General features: G+C 32.3%; 1 protein-coding gene across 1 annotated transcript; it reads right to left on the bottom strand.

Annotated features, from left to right (window-relative positions):
• Positions 1 to 1,248: 1,248 nt before the first annotated feature.
• LOC111394457 (filament-like plant protein 4) lies at positions 1,249 to 9,264 on the bottom strand. The gene is made up of 6 exons (XM_023020290.1): positions 9,059 to 9,264; positions 7,478 to 7,617; positions 6,386 to 6,614; positions 3,807 to 6,252; positions 2,927 to 2,969; positions 1,249 to 1,896 (listed from the first exon to the last, which is right to left on the bottom strand). The coding sequence occupies exons 2-6, from the start codon at positions 7,601 to 7,603 to the stop codon at positions 1,444 to 1,446; spliced, it is 3,297 nt and encodes a 1,098-aa protein (XP_022876058.1). The 5' UTR covers positions 7,604 to 7,617; positions 9,059 to 9,264; the 3' UTR covers positions 1,249 to 1,443.
• Positions 9,265 to 22,154: the final 12,890 nt, after the last annotated feature.

Genomic DNA, 22,154 nt, shown 5'->3' with positions numbered 1-22,154 from the left:
TAATTAAGTTGACACTTTATCTTCCAAACATTCATTTTCTTTTTTTAACCAAACAAAATGTCTCTTTATCTTTTCAAATTTCATGTCCAACAATCACCCATCATTTTTCTTTCAACACAACAAGATATAAATTATTTCACAATTAAAAATTTAAAGATTCAATGCAATTTGGTTTGATCTCGCTGCTATTGTTACAGCCTTACAGGTTTCTTTCTTTCTTTTTTATCTTTAAAACATATAGTACAGGGTATATAGGTTGTTATTATATTGTTTTGTTTTAATCTTATAATAATAATATTTTTAGATATTTGCTGAAAGTACTTTGAATTTAATAATTCTTTGTTCTTGTTCATTCAAATACTTCTTGTTTTAAGTTATTTCTTATAAATTAATATAAAATTAGAAGTTTGTTTATATTTGATCATCATTTTCATTATTTTGTTACACTATCTTTTGCAGTCATATTCTCCAATTTTGTACATAAATGACTCAAATGTATATTCAAATTTATTTGAAATAGTTGTAGTGAGAAAATAATCATACATATGAGCATAACCCTTTGTCATTGCATTGTAATTCTGCTTGTCGAACTTTACTTGTAATTTGTATTGCTGATTTAAATTTGACATTTTGTTTATTTTCTTTTCAAATTTTGGGACTTAGTTGCCTGTGTTAGATTCTTTATAATTATATTAAGTCTCTGTTTGGCATCAATTAAAATCTAGATTTTAATATAAGTCAAAATTGACAATTAATTTTAGCCAAATATTTTATGGGTTCCAAAACTTTAAATCCTCATATTCTATCTACTTCTATCAAAATTTACTAAAATTTTGATTTTAAGGGTTGTTTGAGCCCCATTTTTCACAAAAAAAAAAAAAAATACATTTTGAAATAATGTTACGACGAAGAATGTGTAGTGAAAAAATAAAGAAAAATTTTGAATTTGTGTGTAATATTATTTTATTGAGAAATGTATGGTTGAAATAGTGTCAAATCACCGTTGAATAATGTATTTTGATTAAAAAATGGGATTCAAACAAGAGCTTTATCTCAATCAAACAAGCTAAAACTCTATACAAGGAGAATCACAATATAGGGCCCAAATTTGAAATTGGCATAAGGCCTCAAAATATCAAAGTCAGCTCTAGGAATATAGCGCTATCTTCCCTATATAAATCTGTTAAATTCAAAAATTGATCTGCGTCTCAAAAGTGACAAGATATGCACGTCAATTACTTTCACTAATGAATGAATTCACCCAAAAAAGAGGTAATTTATCATTGATTTACATGCTAAAGACAGAAGATCTAAATCCAAACTAATGGATAAACACCCCAAAATATCAAACTTATATAAAAAATTACAATCGAATGGCAAGTACAAACGATTTTTGGTCAGTCGAGTTTCACAAACTGCAATAAATCTATTGAGGCGCAAGAACTACAGACCATTCTTTCCTTTCGAGGAGAAAAATCTGCTAAATCCACGAGAATGTTTCTCTGGCGTAGGGGTAGATGACGCGGAAGAGGAGCCTGATTGGTTTGGGTGGTGTTTTCTATGCTTTGAACTGATTGGCGACCCTAAGAAACTGTATACTTCAGAGTCGGATGGACTAAACGGGACACTGTAAAGATCTGGGGGGGAGTCGGAGCAAGCCCTCTGCAAGTTGATGGAAGAGGAGGCATTCATTTCTGCTGGATCAATATCTTGCAAATTCAAGCCACTTATAATTGGCTCTTCTTCAGTAGAGGCTTCGCTCTTCTTACTTTTCAGACTATGTGGGGAACCTATAGAGTCGGTTTGAGGACGTAAAGCTTTCAACCTCTTACCAAGAAAAAATATCGTTTCTTGACACTCTGCAAGCTTCTCTGCAGCAGCTGCCAACTCTTTCTCCTGAAATAAGTGTAGCATGCATGCTAAGCATAAAAAATTTTAAAATAAATAATTTTTAATTGATCATAGTTGGAAGAAAATTAATTACTTAATTGACAACAAGGTAAAAGTTACTTTCAGAATAAGCAACTTTCCCTGCTATTTCTAAAAAAATAAAAATAAAAACAAAAATAAAAGAATAACATACCTAAACATGATATGAAATAAAAGTTACTTAAAATAAGAATCATCATGGAATTACAAAAAGAATGTGAAGTTCTTTTGTCAAAGCTGTTATGTTAGCTATTAGATTGTCATCATAAATTACCTTTGACGTTATGATCTCAATGAAAATTAAGTGCAATGGCTTATAACAAATAACAAAAATAAGAGAACGTTTGGTTAAGCTTCAAGAATTTTTGCTTCCAAACATGTAAAGATAGAGAAATGTTCTCTTAAAGTGAATGAAGTTACATTCAAATTTCTATTGTGGAAATGTAAGGGATTTACTATTGCAACAAAGCACAAAGATGCTTGCTACAAACAATTATAACAGACTCTCTTTCGGTTGGTTGCAAATACTTAGGGTAGCTGCCACGAATATGAAGTTAACAAATGGAGAAGTTCACTCTCAAATCTTGGTTCATTGTAAGAACAAGCATCAGCAGTAAAGATCATATTAGAAAAATGAACTTGATGAAAAGTAAAGGGTCTAGAATAAAAAACCATGCCAATTTACTAGGATGAGGAGACACATTTATCTAGTTAGATTTAATCTTCAATATGTTCCCTAATGTGCAGACTGAAATCAATTTTTTAAGAAGGGTACGGCACACGCAAAATTTTCATAAACAGTGGCAAGAAGACTTGAACATAGCCTCTATTTTTGGTCTGTTTATTTAAAAGCCTAATTTGTTCAAGAGAGGACAACTTCTCGGCATAATGTTATCCATAGTATGAATGCAATGGAAGGCAACATGTCTCTCGAAAACTCTGAAGGAAATGATCTATTAAACATAAGTAAAAGTCATAGTGACTGTAGATAATACACCTGGTTAGTCTTGGCATCAATATCAGCTGCTGCACACTCAGTCCTGGCATAAAAAATATTAAGCCATCCATGATTAGGAATTCGAGATAAAATTAAACCTATTAAGATCTCAAATTATTCAATAACAAATTACATGGATAATCACAGAGCACTGGAATAAGTATTAATAGAAAAAAGTTAAAATAACAAAGCAAAATATTGACAATGAACCAGATGGTATTTTTTAAACATGTTTTTATTTTTCTTTTTGGACATAATTTTTTTAACACGAATTCATAAAGTTCTATTAGGCTATCTCCCAATTTTAAACCAGTAACTTATGAAGTCACAACAGCTCAGCATGTCTTGAACAATTCACCCAAGCAGGCAATGTTTTTAGTCATTAGCAGTTGACAGATAGACAAGGAGAGATTTTTAATGGTAGAAGGGCTGTAAGACAGTATAAAAGCAACATCTCCATACATAATTTTATCAGTGTTGCATAATTTGGAAGTAGGGGACGCTACCAAGTGCTGTGGAACATTGGGAAGCAAATCATGTAATTATTTACAGGTAATTGGATTGATTAAATTTCTAATCAAGAAACTGAACATGGAACGGGAAGTGGTCGTGTTCGAGAAATCAGAATCATAGTTTCCTTTTAACCATAGTTGAAAACTATATCCCAAGTATTGGTTTAACAGTTCTTAGGGCTAAGACTTAGGAGTATATGCAAGACCTAAATGCTTATTCAATTCTCAGGTGTACTAGACATGCACAAGCTATAACAAATTCATTTCAGACAATATAAATTAAGCCCGTGAAGGATTATCAGTTTAAGAAGGCACTGAAGCAGCATTGGTGCAGGAAGCCTACACAAGGAAAAAAAATTATTACTAACCTTTGCAGCTGCTCCTGAAGATCTCTGCATCTGGTCAATGCATCTTGATGACTTCTTCTCTCCTCTTGTAACTCATTGTCCAAGCTTTCTATTTTACTATGGAGGATGTTTACTTCAGTCTGTATCTCCTCTGCCCGTGTTTCAAGTGATTTATACGACTCTGCCATGCATTTGAGCTGAGTCTCAGCCAACCTGTTCGATTTTTGCGCCGATGTTAATTGTGACTTTACCTCAGTGAGAAGTTGGTCAGTATCAAGCAACTGAGACTTGGTGTTTTCCCAGTTTTCAGTACATGTAGCAAGATCAATTGCCATATTATCTCTCTCCAATTTCAATTGGTCAAACTCTTCCAAAGAGCATTCCCACAAAGGGGTTGTTGATTCGGAGGTTGGAACAAGATTTCCATCATGTGAAATGTCAGGATCAGAAGTAGTATCAGAAAAGTGGGCACAACCATTCGGATATCTCTTCCCCAATGAGTCCACTACACCCTTGTTCTCTGGTAACACGATCTTATCAATACAGTCATAACTGCCATTTTCCACTTCAGAACTTCTATATCCAAGGACATTAAATTGAAGCACACCTGCTTTGTTTAACACTTGAGAAAGATCTAGAACAAAATCCATCAGATTTGTACCACTTCTAATGCTGTCATTATATTTGGCAGAGAATATATCCAGTTTTTGTTTCAACGCTACTACATCTGGAGATATTCCCACAACAGCCTTAGCTTCTTTGCCAAGATTCATTACAAAGGCATAGATCTGAGAAATTGCAGCTTCTACCTCTTGGTTAGTGGTATGTGCAGACTTAGTACATGGTTTGCCTTCTCCAGACAAAAGCATTTCCCTTTCCACGGGAATTGCAGGATACTCAGCAAAGGTCTGGTGATAACTTGGAGTTGCAGGACAATGAGTCACCTCATCAACACAATTCACCGACTGGTGATGGAGAGTATCCAGAAAATCCTGAACAACACGACAAATGTCCTCCAAAGATCCTTCCATGTCCTTCTCCGTAGACATTGATTTAAGCACCGAAATCTTCGATTGGAGTTTCAGAAAAATAGGCTGGTATACTTGGAGTTGAGGACTTGATGCAGTTGCTTCTTCCTTGGGATGTTTTTGAGCTTTTGAATTATGATGCTGACTAGATTGGGCATCTGGGCTTGTGGTGACTTCTACCATATCATGGTTCACAATTCCAGATCTTGCATTGGATATATTACCAGATGTATCTGCCCTGGAAACTGCTTCATTTGAATTATTTGACAGAAGTGCTAATTTCTCCATCTCCAGAAAGTCATCCATAAGGTCCAAGTGACTTGCAGTTTCAGATTTTTGTAAACAATCAACATACTTTTGCATCTTGAAATTAGAGAGTTCAGACGTCACTGCTGTAGCACATGACCCAGAACAAACAGCATCATCATCATTGCCATCTCCAGCCCTGGAGATCAAGCTTGCTGAATCGTTACAATTTTGACTATACAACCCATCAATTGCAAGCTGAATATTGGATTTGGAAGAACTTTTCTCCTCACTGTTAGCTTGCATTTGCACCTCTAAACTTTGAAGCTTGCTAGCTGTCTGGGCACATATACTCCTAGAGGCTTGTAGTTCGTCATTACGGTGCGACAATGCTTCTTTCAAAATCTTTGTTTCTTCTTCCATTGCCAATAGACGTTCTGCAAGTAGCTCATTCTCTTTCTGATACTTCTGCAAATTGTCAAGTGAAAATTCAGGAAGTTGAAACAAGTGCGGAGAAGGAGGCGTTATTGGAAACCTTCTTAAATGGGATTCTCCATAGTCTCGGCCGAGGTTCTCAACTTCATGTTTCATTTGGGCTAGTGCAGCAGGACCTGGCAATTTCTTCCGAACAAGACCTCGTAACCTTTGACATTCTGCTTCAAGCTTAGCAATTTTCTTTACTCCTTCCAGGTGCTGTTTGTTTGCTGCATCTGCAGACCGCACACTCATGTTCTTCTCCTCATTACGAATTTCAATCTCCTTACTGGCAATATGGAGCTCATAATCGAGTGACTTTATTTCCTTCTCACAGGACTCAATGTTGGTTCTCAAATGTTCTATCTCTGCCTCAGCTTGTGTTTTCTCTTCACTTAGCTTGATCAGCGTATTGGAGCGTTCTTGCAAAGACCTCGATAGTGCAGCATTTTCAGCAGCAGACCTGAGTAATGCTTGGTCCAAATTAGCTATCTTTGCTTCAAGGTCAAGCTTCATCTTGTCAAACTGTTTTGTTTTGTTAAGAATAACTTCATGCAACTTTTGTTCATGCTCTTCCTTCAAATTTCGTATCTGCCTCATGCATTCCTTAAGAGCACCATCCAACTGTGATGCCCGATCTTCAGAAGTAAGCTTTAACAGCATGACAGATTCCAGATGATTTTTCAATGCTGAAGCTTCTGCCTCAGCCTTTTCCCAACCTGTGCAAAAGTATCTCAGAAAATAAGTGTCCACAGATTTTTTATTGTTTTGCAGAAAAGAAAAAATAAGCAACAACCATCCAAATATAATATAGCTGTTTCAGAATGTATGGGAATCACATTGATGTCAAACCTGAGACAGCTTCTTCAGCAACTTTGGCATGCTGTTTCACCAGATTTTCTTTATTAATTATTTCTGAATTAGCTTCAGATAGTTTTTTGTTTAATTCCCTTACTTCATCCTCTAAAGTCATCACTCGTTCCTCATATGACTTCACTTGATTCTCCAATCCAGTTAGATGTGTATATGACTCCACTGAAATTTGGACATGCTTTGCTTTTTTACTATTATCCTGTTTAGCCTGTAAAAAAATAAAACAAAAAAAGTATGCAAGCAACATTAAGGATAAATTAAGAACCAAATCAGTAGCATCAAAATGGAAAATGCCTAGCGGGTAAAGTAATAGTCAAATTGGAATTCTTGCTTCTTAAAAGTCTTTTGAACTCAGCCATAAAAAAGAAGAAAACTATCAAAAAGGAAAATTACAACTACACTCGTCAACTTATTTAAAAATTTGCATTCGTATGCATTACAACTTCAATTTTTGTAGAGATGGATCTGCAGAAATGCATTTCGCCCAATGTGGCAGTTAAAACATTGCATGGCTTGCACATGACTTGAGGATTTTGGTTGAAAGATGATTTATATGCACTTTCAACTAGAATAAAAAACAACAACTGAAGGGAGCGCAGTCCAACTGCCTTGTCCTGTCTATCCCGGGATGCAATTCCTCATTCCTCAAGATCTTCAGCACTAAAAGGAGCAAAGTTACCTCAAAGACACAACATAAATTTGTTGGGTTTCAATACTGAAGTTCATATTTAATTTATTTACTAGCCCAATTGCAGTTCATGCCCTAACAAATAAGTAACTTAGCCCCCATTTGGTGGCAATTTTTCACCCAAAAAAATTAATCTTTTTACCATTATTTCACTATTTCAGCCTTCATTTTGACTTCTTCACTCACAGATAAGACCAATTTTCTCTCTAACGGTCAAAAAATAAATTCTTATAATAACTACCAAACAGGCCCTTAGTAATTTTGAACTTTGACCAATGAAAACATTTTGTAGCTGATTATTGACATATAAGTGAACCTTCTAAGCTTAGAAAACATGCTCTCAATCTCAAATAAAAGAACTGCAAGCGATAATATTGACAAACCTGGTCAGCCTGAGTTGCCGCTACATTGGGAGGGGAAGTAGGAATGCCTGACACAATTGCAAGTGATTTCTCAGCCACTTGCTTTTCAGATGATTTTTTCTTCCAGGGCCAACTTCTTTTATCCATTATATGCTATTTGTCTAAAAAAGATAGCCAAATATGTCAGTTAATGTTATTCTAAAACTCATCATTTGGACCTCAAAAGTCCACTATTGCTTAATCAACAAGAACAACCTCTGCGTACTTCAGGACATTTATTTAAAATGCCTTGGAGTCAGTGATAATATAACGTCAGTCAAGAATTATACCTACACCTTTTTTCATGTCAACATATTAACACTAGTGCTCTACAGTTCTAACGTCAGGTTACAGTTAATCATAAAAGCATTAGTGGTGCATTATTACATGTTTCGACAACTTCCCTACTTCCCTTTTTAACATATATGGACCAGTAGGAGTTAAAAAACCAGGTAATATGCACTCAAATGAAGAATTTGGAGCTTTATTCTCCTATCAAGATGAGTAGACATGATTTACAATTAACATTTCCAATGAAAATATAAAAAATGGGAAACATCAGTCAAAATTACAGGCATTGTTCATGATTTCTACTATAAACACCGACTATGCATCTCTTTACATTGTGCAACAATTTTAAGTTTTAACATATACAAGCCCAAGGGATGAAAAAATTGAAGAATTAAGTAGAAGTCAAAAAGGTTTTCAGACTATAAGATTAAAATCAAGGGCAAATAATTGGAGGGTCAGCTATATACATAAAGAAATATTCCCATCAAATCATTAATACAGATCCTACATTACAAAAATTATGCAAATTTTAAAGCCATGCAACTATAAGAGATGATTAAAAATATGAAAATAGGAATAAAGAAAAGGATAGGCCACCAAAATCAATGAAAATACACCGTGAATTTGACATTCACATAATGAAACAAAAATACCAAAAAATAATGTTAAACATAAAAAAATTACGTCTTTTATTATTAATCATCCAATATATATATATATATATACAAATTTCGTAAATGGAGATCATCATCCAAAATTTGAGACAGGAATTGATCACAACAAATGAACCCAAAAATATTAAAATCAAATTGTTATTTCGAACATTAAAAAGGTGTAATCAGAAACAAATTTCGTGTCTTGAATCTGAAACCAAAATGTACAAAAACAGTTTGCACTTAAACTTTAGACTAATGAATTAAGATCCAAGCAATTTCAACACAGAGAAGATTCACAATAATTCTTGGATAACTTCAAATAAAATTGAAACCAAAGAAAAATAACCACATAATAATACAAATTGATTCGAGCCCACCTGGGAAAAAAGGGGGGAAACGGAAGGTTCTCTCAAAACATAAACCCAGAAGACAAAGTGATTAAAAATGTGAGAAAGAAGAGAAAAATGGCGTCTACAAAGAAACAGAGTACACAAAACAGAAGCCAGTAAAAATTTAGTCATCAACTACCAAATTACAATGGGAAACTTAGATGAACACAAAAAAACACACACACACTTAAGTTTTTGTGTGTGCATGTGTATGTTATCCCACTTACCAGTTAAGTATAATTGCTAGCAAAAGCCAATTTGCGTCCAGCTTGGGAATTTAAGCTAAAATAAGAAAAATTAAGATCTGGGTTTGAAAATGCTGCACTTTTACTGTGTGCGTGTGCGTGTTTTTGGAGGGAGGAGACGGTGGTGGAAGTGGTGGCGAGGAGCGGGGTGGGGTAGGGGAGCTAAAATATTCTGCTTTATGTGTCAGCTTAAGAAGGCAATACATTGAAGAAGTTCCAAGAATCAGCTCTTTAAATTTTGGAAGCAAAATTTGGAAAATAACTTTATTAGTTGTTAACCTATTGTTCGTTTAGCACATTGATCTCCAATATTTAAAACATAGCAAATTAGGCTTCTATCTTTTATTTAATTACATAATCAACCTCTAATGGTGAAAAGCATTTATATATTTGTTAAATTGTAGTGGGACCTTTTGCATGTTCAACTTTATAATGTTAAATTTTATTTCCAACTTAGCTCAATAATTAAACACGTATGGCAACAGAATGAAATAAAAATTAAAATATTTCAATTTCCCTCTCTATTATACTTTTTATTTATTTATTTGAATATGTTTTAAATTTGAACATATAAAAATAGAATAAAAGAGTTGCAATGAGCCTGTATTTTGTGTTCCAACCCCAATTCCTTAGTCCGATGGAAAATTTTTGTCCGAACTAAGGCAGAAAAGAGACATTTATTATCCTTACCTAGGGGGACCAAGTGATGATTTATCAAGAATTTAGCGCATGTTTAGTTTAGCTAAAAATCATGTTTTTAGTTGATTTTTAAAACAAATAAATAAATAAATAGTTCATGAAATATATGGTTAAAAAGTTTATAAATGTTATGAATCTGATGAAATGTATGATTGAAAATTAATTTGAGTAAGAATAATTTTTAAAAATATTTAGGCCAAATACGAGCGCAGATTGTTTCCTTCACTATAATGAGATGTTAAGTAGGGAAGGCGAAAAAATTTGTTAAATCCAATACTCGTGGGGCTCAATCCTGCCCCTAAATTGTTAAGGAACAATTTGTTCCTTTCAAAAAGTGGAGGATCAACTTGCCAGACATGCAGTAGGTTGGGATACAATTTTCAAATTATTTCCCCATAATTTCGAGCAAACGAAAATACATGTTATTTTCGCCTCATATATATGGTAAAAAAAAATGTATAAAATCTTTTTTATTAAATGGCGGAATTGCCCTTGGAAAATGGGATTTTGGCAAGTGGGTGACAGGATAAAAGCTGAGCTGTATTTTGGAGTCAATGGCCAGCTCATCATTTATGTAATTTTATTTATTATCTAAAATTAAATATTTATTTTAATAAATTCAATTTTGTCATGATTAAGAGCCTGTTTGGTAGTCATTTTCTGCAAAATGGATTTTTCTATCTCTTCTTTTCAACCACAATTCTTTATTAAAATAATATCACACGTAAATCAAAAAATTTTCCTTATTTTTCAACCACACATTTCACATCAATTTACTATTCTCAAAAGCATTTTTACATAAAAATGCCTATCAAACACCCCCTAAGTATATAATTATTATATCAGGGATCTTTTATTGAATAAGGTATTAACTTTGCAGGTCAAATTCGACTATATCCAGTTTAACTCGTCTATGTTATACGCATGTCTATAATAAGGCCCCATTTAGTACACATTAATGTAAAAATGAGAATAAAAAATATAGTCGTTACGGGTCCCACACAAGAAATAGAAAGTCAAATATTGTAGCTTGATGTGATAGATAACGGTCATATTTTTTATTTTAATAAGCTAATAATGAGAAATAAACGGGGGCTGAGTCAAACTGAAATTTTTTTTAAAAATGTTAGAATTTTTTCATGGAAATTCTGTGGTATTCTTATTTAGTTTGTTAATGTTCCCAAATTAGGATTAATAGTTGGAGNNTTCACTTCTAATTTGATAATAATTAGTAGAAGAAATGAAGGAATTAAATTAGAGCAAACAATTTGAATATATAATATTATATCTCTCCATATCAATAATTAACGATCATAAAGTGTTGAAATAAACATCATTTTTTAATTATTTATGTCCCCTTTTTTTCAAATCTTTTATCTGCATGCCAAATAGGACATAGTGATAGGGGTCAAAGCAACCCAAATTTTCTGCAGTCGTTTGGTAACCTCCAATGATCTCTTTCACTTGACTTTTTCTTTGTCAAATTAACTTTTAGTTAGATCGATTCAGATGAAAAATGAGTTGAGTTGTCAAAATATAAGTTTAATATAGTTATGTTTAGATGGCTAATCTGAATTGTCAATCTAGGTCAATTCAGGTTAGCTGCCAAACTCAATAGATAATCAACAAAGAAATTAGATAAGAACGTAACAATACATTTGTACTTGAGGTGTTTGTTCATGTCGAAATACGATTAGTTAAGATATTGATTACAAATTCCTCCAAATCTTGATAGAATGGCTATTAAGCAACAAATCATACAACAAAAGGTGACATGGATGGTCACTTTTAAAGTGCTGGAGACAAGGGTTGGAGTGTCGTAGCGAAGTATCTGTTATCATTAGGATTCTTGAGAGTGTGGTCCCAGCACTCCTTCATAAGGTTCTAAAACTTATAGCTTGATCATTGGAGGTCAACAACTTGATCGTCAACCGAGTTACATGTATTTGATCTCCATCTTGATCAATCAACCTACCGAATATGTATTTATTCGCAACATGTTGCAGGATCCAACCAGTGGTCTCGACTCCACTTTCAATGTAAAAATCAACTGAGTTACAAAGCATGACATCAAAATTAATAACATGTTTCGCTGAATAAGACTTAATATACGTTTTTCATCCATACAACCCATAGGATCATAATTTAATATTCACTTACTATCCACATATCAAACGATTCACTGCTTTTGAACACTTAAAAGACCTATCAAACAAGCACTAAATTTAGCCAATACAAAACTCGATTCTATTAATAAAATGTACAAATCGACGGTTATCAACCACAATAGTAGGCTTTTATAATAATTCATGTAAAAAAGGAAAGATATGTACTCCAATCTCAGTTACTTTAATTTTGCTTACAATTTTTCTGAACCACTTAGTAAAAGTAATTAAATATTGCACAGTACATTATGAAGACGAACGGTTCGGTTGGTTTGAGACCATTATACCCGATTTTAATTAGTGGAGCCCCAATAATATTAATCGATTTCTACCTGTTTTAGTTGAGAATATTAATCCAAAAATCTTTATTTGCTGAGCTTTAAAATGTTAGCTTATAGGTATAAAAAGTATATTTTAAAATAAATTAGTATTAGGGTCGATTTGGTTGGAGTGAATTCCGTAAAAAATGTCAAATCCGATAAATTCGTTTTCTACTTTGACTGTCTAATAGGAAAATGAAAATGGAGCTGGAATTCCAATTCTATAAAAAAAATGCATTCTTATAATTTTTGTGGTTTTTCTTCTTTCAACTTACATGAAATTTGTTTGTTTTTTTCATCTTTGCAATCAAACGGACTCTTTATTTTTGAAAAAAGAAAAATCTTTACTTTAATATTATTGAAATTGTTTAGATGCATATAAAAGTAACTTTTACCTTATTTAAGCTTAACCACGATTGGCTAAGATTAAAAAGTTAAATTTATTTATTTTAAATATTTTTTTCTTATTCTCGAAATAGCTAACATAATTTCAACTTAGAGCCTGTTTGGGCCTAATTTTTTTATCAAAAAAATTGATTTTTTGACCGTTATTTCATGATTCTAGCTGTTATATTTGACTTCTTTTCTCATAGGTGGATCCCACTTTTCTCTTAACGATCAAAAAATTAATTCTTAAAATCACTCTCAAATAGGCTCTTGATAAATTGGAGGCTTACTTAATTATAAGTAATTAGTTGCTTATTAAACACACGTTTGCGTGAGGCTAAGTGCTAAGAGGTTTTCTTTTAATTCATTAAAGTCTCATTTATGATAGGGACCACATAGATTTCATTTTCGCATCCAGCGCACAGTTAGCCCAGACGACAACGTGTCATGTTAAAACGACAGCGTTTCAATTTACTGGTTCCCCAATAAACCGGGATTTGTCGGCAGCAAAACAGCCGATACAGACAGAACGGAGAGTTTCGAACGTCGTAAAGAGGGATATCCGGGTAAGATCATCGGATTAAAGAAAACTGACCGATTTGCCCTCGTGAATATTAACAACACCAATGAGGTCCCTGGACAGGCAACAAGTGTGGAGGGAAGTTACTGAATTTTGGGGCCGTTTGTTGGTTATGTACTTTGTCTGAATCTGGCAAAAAAAAAAAAAAAAAGGTCAAAATGGGTATTTGATATTGAGACTATTTTGTTGGTCACAAATAATTCGTTCCACAAGAAATAAAGTTATCAAGATTTCGATTCGACGTCTAAAATTGTTCAATAACTTTTTAATTAATATCGAGTGTTGTTGACGGATAGATTTTAAATTCTTGCTACCATTTTGAAGACTCGTAAAAAGATGTGGATCAATCCACCTAATCATTAGAGATGAATGATACTAATGATTCGACTTCGAGAGTTCACTTAGTTGAAGAATAATTTCTTCCAACTGATCGTAGCAAAAAGGTCTCAAACTAGGATGGCATTCTAAGTGTCAAATTGAGGTTTTGTCGTCTACGGACGACAATCGAACACTTTTCATAGCTTAGGGATCAGGGAGTGAAATATTTGTAACCCATCTTCACGTAGCTCAAAATTTCATAATTTTGAACATGTTTGAATAATTTTATGTTTTGTTTGGCTCAAGAAGCTCTTCTACCAAAAACGTAAGTCCTACCAAACAAGTCTTTAGTAGTCTTAAAGAAAAAAATATCTCTTCTCTTGTAACCGTAGAAAACACAAGTGCGCAGTGTTCCGTGCACAATCATGCTCTGTCGAGCATATAATATTCGTGTGAAAGTGTGCTAAAGATAAATTGACAATGACATTCGCAAAAGCAAGAAATAGTTTTGTACTCACAACCAATACAAAAATAACTTAATTATTAATTATATTCATAAGGAAATAAGAGTTTTTTGCTTTCTTGCTGCCTGCCTTTTTATGTTTACAACATTAATCAATTCAAGAAACAAAAATAAGTTAAATTTGGAAAAATAGTGTTTTGCTTTTTGATGCTTATTCATTTTATGATTCTCTCTGTCCTTCTCATGTAATTATTATAGCTCACATTTACATATGGAAATACGTCCAAAACCCACTTTGACATATTGGGCAGTGCCACAGTGTGAAAATGTTTTCATGTGCATTTTCATCATTTTAGAAGGACGCACTAAAGTTTCCATAAAGAAAATGTTTCCCTTTCAATGACATTTTGCATCTTCAATGTTGTCTTTTGGCACTTAGATCGATCTTTAGTCGATTTTACTTGACACTAGACTCAAATATCTTTCGAATTTGTAACGCTTAGGTCGTGCAATGAATTACACTAAAGTCAAAAAAAATTGAATTTGAAACACTTAAGTCACATGTCTTTGATCAATTTTCTTTACATTTCAAGTCAAAACCACTTTTGACTTCGTGACACTACGGTCAAGACATATGCTACACAAAGACGGGTCGAAAAGTAATAGTTGCATGATATCAACGCCTAGCTCAAGCAGTAAGTGCGAAGTCTTACCAGGTCAGCAATCTGGGTTCAAGTCTTATTCGAGGGAAAGGGTGACATTCATGGTTGGAACATTGATAAAATTTGTGAGTTCTATTAAATAGACAGTTAAAAAATTGAGTTAGAATAAGTTTTATTTTGCATAGAATCTTACGACCAAGCAATTTTCGAGCACTTAGGTTTTGATTGGACGAAGTCATCATGGTGGACTTTGGAGATATATTTTAAACTTGATCGATCATCTAACAATAATTATTATAAAAAATGAAGGGTAATTAGTATACAACTTTGCAAGATTGAGACAGTTCATTCAACCTAATATAATCACATTCAAATTCTTGATTGGACTTAGTTTTCACTGTATCACACGCAATTGGCTGTCGTTTTGCTTCTTGTTGCTTTTCGTTTTACAACTGTTCTTAGCTTAATTAATTAGCTTCCTTTTAAAGACAAAATTCATGCATCATTCATGTTTTATTTAATAATGTTTGTGCTTTTGGGTGCAATACTTGGTTGATTTGTTATTGACATCTTGTCATGTGTGTGCAGTTTAAGCTTTGAATTTGAGTTTTTTTTTTTTTTTTTTGAATAGTGTATAAAAAGTATGGCCCACGTATTGTAAGAATTAAAATTAAAAAATTAATTTAAATCGTTTTAAATGTCAAATCTATAAATAATTCAATAAAGAGAGGTGCAAAAAATATCAGTAATGATCAAAATTTAAATAAAGATGTGGTTTTATATCTGATTTCTGTGATTTTATATTTGATTTTTTGTGCGCCTCCCCGTTTCCAAGGTTTTATATCTGATTTTCCGTGCGCCTCTTTCCATTTCTGTATTTTTATATTTGATTTTCGAACTCAACAAAGATATTACCAATGACCAAAATGTTAAAGATGATTCGTTCACTAATACATCTTCCCGTCCTTGCTAGTTTCATGTGCTTGAAGAATGAAGATGTTCTACTGATTTTTGAGGAAGAAAATTTCAGTCCCTTTTTTGAAGGGAAGGGGTGGGTGGGCTACACCTGATTTTTGCTAAAAATTTGTTAATACTTTGTGTCGTTGAAATTGAAACCCAAAGGGTAGGGATTGGATAACTTTTCCATCTAATACATCAAATCACAAAACCGCTACGTAGGATGTCACGTAGAATGACTACCACAGTGAACGACTGTGAATAGTATTACTCTTTTTTATTTACTTATATAGCCTGAAGTTTAATTACATAAATAGGTTTTAATAAATTTATCATATAAAATAATGTATTGTTCTACCACAATTATAAACCTTTTTTTTTCTTATACAATATCTATTATATTAGATTTGTGGTAGGAATTTTATTTTGCTTCTAATTGCACATAATTGTGTAAAAATTGGAAGGCTTATTCCATTTGTACAGAAAATGAAATCATAAAATTCTACCAGAAATTTCACATGTATAGGTCTCGTGTGATAATAAAAAAATGCAAAAAATAAAAAAATAAAAAAAATTCCTCATCTCACCTTCTATTGTGAGTTATCTGTAACAATTTTGTGAAATGCCTATCCGCACACACAACAAGGCTCAAATTGGAATATGTCATGCAATTGATTACTGAATTTTTGTAAATCTATCAAATTCATTGCTGGTTTGTTATTAAATTTTTAAACCATAAATTCAATGAAAAGTGGAAATTTAATGTTGAATTTACAATCTGTCGAATCAGAATGTGAGCCATTAATAATTTTATGAAAACACGAAATTTATTGAATTCAATTAGAATAATGTTATTTATTATTATGATGATAAATCATCAATGATATGACATTTTATGTGGAATAATGAAATTGTGCACTTTATTTTTTATGAGAGAGAGGGATGAGACGTGATCTCAAAAGAAAAAGAAATGTGATGGGCAATGAATTGTCATATTATCGATAAATAGCATTATTCATTCAATAATCAATTTGTTGGTTGATACGTTCGATTAAAACATTCTCTTTTTTCGAGGTAATGGCAGAATTTCTTATAATATCCAAGTATTATTCCATAATAATTATTTCAGATCCCCACCAAGAAGTCATCGGGCTTTAAGTATGTAATGACAGATGTAATTATTTCACCCTATTTAGAGTAACAAAAACACGATTCAAATTTGCAAAAAAGGCTGTAAATTTGTGGCAATTGTGTAAAAATCTTAATGAGGTTAAATAACATTACTTTTTAGAAAAATTAAGAAATTATAGATGAGAAAATTGAGGAGTAATATTGAGATGATGAATACACCACACTACTGAATTTTTTTTTTTTCAATTTTAAATTTTTATTGGATCAGGAGTATAGTTTTATATTTATTGTAGTATATTTATTGAAAATATATTTTAAATGTGGTGTGATTATAATGTGGTGTAATAAGTAAATTTTGTAGTGGTAATATTATAAAATTTAATTATATTAGGGAACTTGAGAATCGAACTGATTCCATAATTAAATTTGGACAAAAAATTTTTCATTTGCTAAATACATGAAAATTCGTGTTTGATTCGATTCTCTTTATAATCGAATTGAATTGGACTATATCCAATTCTATTTTTGAAAAAAAAAATAAAATAAAAATTTAGTTCCTCTTTTGAAGGGAAGGGAGGAGAAGCGATGGGTGGATTACGCCTGATTTTTGATAAAAATTTGTTAATACTTTATCGTTGAAATTGAAACATAAAGAGTAGGGATTGGATAATTTTCCCATCTACAGGAAAAAGAATCTAGAAATATATTTTTTAATGAATGGGAAAGTAAATGTACTCTAGATGGGCCAGATCCGATTTAATAGAGATTATCGGGGCTAATACCCAACTGTTCACTTTCCCTGGACTAGCCCAGATGAACTGAAACATTCACGGTTCCCTCCTTTTTCGTTACTATCTTCATGCTTTCACCTCTATTACCGTTTTACAAATATTAATTTATATTATTATTAAAAGCTCGGGGAGAACATCGATCTCTATAACATCATATTAGAGGAAGAGATACCAAGGGATAGTCGATGCTACATAACACATAAACTCATAATTTCCAAAGCTATTACAAATATATATAAATACATAATGAAGTTATATAATGATTTACATATAGATGATGTGTCAAAAGGAAAGTGGAGAATTTTTTTTATATTGGCATGTCAACCTAAATTCTAAATCTAACACAATAGATTCATCATTTTTATTAATACCCAATGGAGGATATTTGTAGACTATCAATGTTCAAACTCTTTCTTCTTATCAATGAGAACCAAGTGATTATTTATAATCATCCAAGTGTGTGTGTGTGTGTGTGTGTGTGTGTGTGTGTGTATCTTCTTATCAACGAGAACCAAGTGATTATTTATAATCATCCAAGAGTGTGTGTGTGTGTGTGTGTGTATTCAATGATTCACTAATTCTAATTAGAGTATATTCTAGAATATAATTGCGGAAAGTCGTATGTACGGTTTGGAGGGAGATCTTTCATATCTTTCAAGATCCACCATACAATATGGGGTAAATATGCCAAATGAAAAACTTTCTCAATATTCTTATTCATCCACTTGAAATTTTCAACTAAAAAATTAGCGAGCATTGAAAATGGAGAGTTAAAAGAGAGATTTACAACCAATGATTTAAGACGCCCTGGACCAGAGCAGCAATGGCGTAGGCCTCTAAAGTTGGATGCCTAAAAAATATATATTATACCTGTTTACCCTAATTATTTTTATACTTAAAACATTTCCATAATTCATTAGGTACAAACTCTCTAGTTAAATATAATTATGCTATTTATTCAAAATATTTAAAGTTGCTATGCTAGTAAAAAATAATGTATAAGGGCATCATAATATATAGTCACATAAGGCCTCAAAGTTATAAGAGCGGACTCTTCTAGGGTTTAGAAATCATTCTCACTTTATACTCTCGACTTAGTTAATTTGACCACTTTTTTGTTTCCAAATGAGGCTCCTAGTCTTTTTAGTGTAACAATTGACCCACAATTTCAAAATTTAAAATAAAAATTTCATAGCCAAATCGACCAAAAATATGTACATAGGGTTCATTCAACATCAAGAGTAAATCCACGAGAATTGGATTAAGTCTTGCCCACGTTTCATCCAACAAATCAATACTCACCTCCACTGCCCAAAACCTTTCCCAACACTAAGAAGATCAGCCTCCTCTACTTTTACTTCGTAAAGACGGTGTAGCAGAAGGTCTTCGTCGTCGATCATGAATGAGGTCTTTATTTGGTCATCCTCTGCCTTTTGATTTGGCGTAACCAAAGAATTCATGAAGGAAACTAGAACTTCATGCCTCAAGGTGGAGTCTACTAACTTGTCAATATGGGAGAGTAGATAACTGTCCATCGGCCATACTTTGTTGAGATTGATAAATCTGTTTCAACTTTCAATTTCCAATTTTCCTTCTTGATTATCACAACATTGGCCAACAAGTATGACTTCTTATATAAGCCTACGGATGTTAGCTCGCTAATTTCTTGGGGAGTGGCCTTAGGCTTTTCAATGGTGAACCGCCTCTTCCTTTTCGAATGAGATGTTCAAGAGAAAGAATAACAGATTGAAACCCTAGCCAACGAGAGTTTAAGATTCTCTATAACTTTCTCTCTCTAAAACCAAAATGAAGAATTTCATCCGTCTCAAAATGAACTAGCATCCAATAATATAACCATACCAATCGATGCATTTAGTCAAACGGTCATTACTTGGACAGATGTTAGTATTCGGTTAAATCTTCCCACTTATAAAAATGTGTTTTGATAATACGATTTTCTTTTGAAAATTAGAGAGCACATTAACGAGGGTTCGATTCTCAACATTCTCCACATTGCCACCTTAATAATTAGGTCATTGTGCAGCCAGAAGCATATCACATTTTCATATTTCATTTGCTCCAAGTACCTATAATCATCACAAGTATCAATAGATATATCTTCAAATAATTCTGAAATTTTTTTTTAGAGGTATTAACTTAGTTCCCATATCAGAAGGATTAAATTGAGTAGCAACTTTATCAATTTTCAGTAGCAACTTTGTCAATTTTCAAAATTTCTTTTGAAATTATGTCTCTTATTAAATGATATTTAATGTCTCTGTATTTAGTCCTATCATGAAACATGGGGATCTTGCTCAAATGTATAGCACTTTGGTTATCAGGATACAAAATTGCATTTTTGTCAACAAAACCAAATTCTTTTAGCAGTCCACTTAATCAAATACCTTCTTTAAAAGAATCAGAAACAGCAATGTATTATGCTTCAATTGAGGACAAAGCTACAATCTTTTGAAGTTGAGATTTCCAACTAATTACATTACCCCATAAGGTAAAGAAATAGGATGAAGATGATTTTTTATTATCTCTATTTGTAGCAAAATCTAAATCAGTAAAGCCCTTTAAAGTTACCTCTTCTTTATTCATTTTTAACACAAGACCATAATTTGATGTACCTTTCAGATAGCTTAAGATTCATTTTAAAGCATTCCAATATTCTTTCCCTTTGTTACTCATAAATCTACTGAGTATGTTAATATTAAAGCAAGGTCAGGTCTAATACAAACCATCAAATACATGACAAATCCAATCATATTAGCATAAGGAATTTTTGACATTCTATCAAATTCCTCATTAGTTATAGGGTAGAATCCAGAAGAAAGCTTAAAATGATTAGAAAGTGGTAAAGTTACAGGTTTGCAACAAATATGTTAAATTTTTTCAAAATTTTATCCACATAGTCATCTTGATTCAAAAATAACACTTCTTCTTTGCTTCTAAAAATCTACCTTCCAAGGATCTTTTTGGCAACCCCAAGATCTTTCATATCAAACTCAAGTTTAAGTTTCTGTTTAATGTACTCAATTCCAGATTTATCACAACTGACAAGTAGCATATCATCCACATAAAGTACTAAGTATAGAATTTTTATTTCCATTGCCTCTACAGTAAAGGTATATATTATAATTGCTTCTTTGAAAACCAAGTTTCAAGACAAAAGTGTTAAATCTTTTGTGTCATTACCTTCAGGCTTGTTTAAAATGATACAAAGATTTCTTAGCAGACACAACATTTTTAGAGTCACATTTTATGAAACCAACAGGTTGTCTCATATAGATTTTTCATCTAAATATCCATAAAGGAATGCAATTTTGACATCTAATTGATCAAGTTCCCATTTAAATTGAACAAGTGCAAAAATACATATAATGGTGATGTATTTAACAAGGGATAATATTTCATTATAATCTACACCCTTTTTTGTGTAAAACTTTGTGCTACAAATCTAACCATGTATCTCACATTTTTATTTCTCCCTTCTCCTTCTTTTATTTTGTAAATCCCCTTACAATCGATCAATTTATGATTCTTTGGCCTTTCAACCGAGTCCAAAGTGTTGTTTTTAAGGAGTGAAGACATTTCATCATTTATAGCAGCTATCCAATATTTAGCATCTTTGCTATTAACGGCATCATTATAGGAGTTTGACTCATTTTCAAGTTATTCTTGTTATGTAAATAATGAGACAAAATCATCACAATCAAATCTAGCAGGTAATCTGCTCTAACTTCTCTCCCTATCTCTAGTTAGTTGATATTCATTTAAGGGAAGAGTTGCGTGACCAGTTTGATCATTGAAATCAATAGCTTGATTATTTTTAGTTTCAGTTGTGATGATATTTTCATTATGATTAGTTTCAGTCATAGCAGGAACAGAAGTGTCTCTCTCACCATAAAGAATCTCCACTCAATTTGAACATCATTTTCAGTTAGGTTATTTTCTTTTCCTTCTAAGCATGACATAATAGACTCATTAAAAATAACATCTCTTCTAACAATTACCTTATAACCTTTTTTCACTTTTAACCCATAATCTGTAGCCTTTTACATTTTCACCATAACACACAAAAAAAAGAAACAAAAAGAAACACATTTAAGTGATTTAAGATATAATTTTCCAATATTTTGGTGAGCAAATGCAGCACAGCCAAATATTTTTAGGCCAGAATAATCTATAGGATTTTTAGACCACACAAATTCAGGAACATCAAAATTCAGAGCGCTAATGGGAGTTCCATTAACGAGATATGTAGCAGTTTTTACAACTTTACCCCAAAAATAATTTAGGCAAGCCTGGCTCAATAGCATACACCTTACCGAGTGTTTAATAAGGTTTTATTCATTCTCTCATATATGTCATTTTGTTGAGGGGTATATATAGTTGTTCTATGTCTTAATATGATACATTCTTTACAAAAATTATTGAATTCTTAGTTGCAAAATTTCAAACTATTGTCAGTTCTTAAAACCTTTATTTTATGATCGGTTTTATTTTCAATTTGTTTTTTCCAATCCTTGAAAACAAAAAAAGTTTCATCTTTTAACTTTAATAAGAAAACCAAGATTTTCCTTGAGTAGTCATCAATGA

This window comes from Olea europaea, chromosome 5 (genome assembly GCF_002742605.1).
Source record: "Olea europaea var. sylvestris chromosome 5, O_europaea_v1, whole genome shotgun sequence".
Classification (NCBI taxonomy): Eukaryota; Viridiplantae; Streptophyta; class Magnoliopsida; order Lamiales; family Oleaceae; genus Olea; species Olea europaea.
Note: the sequence above shows the minus strand (reverse complement) of the source record. Positions and strands in the feature narration are given on the sequence as shown.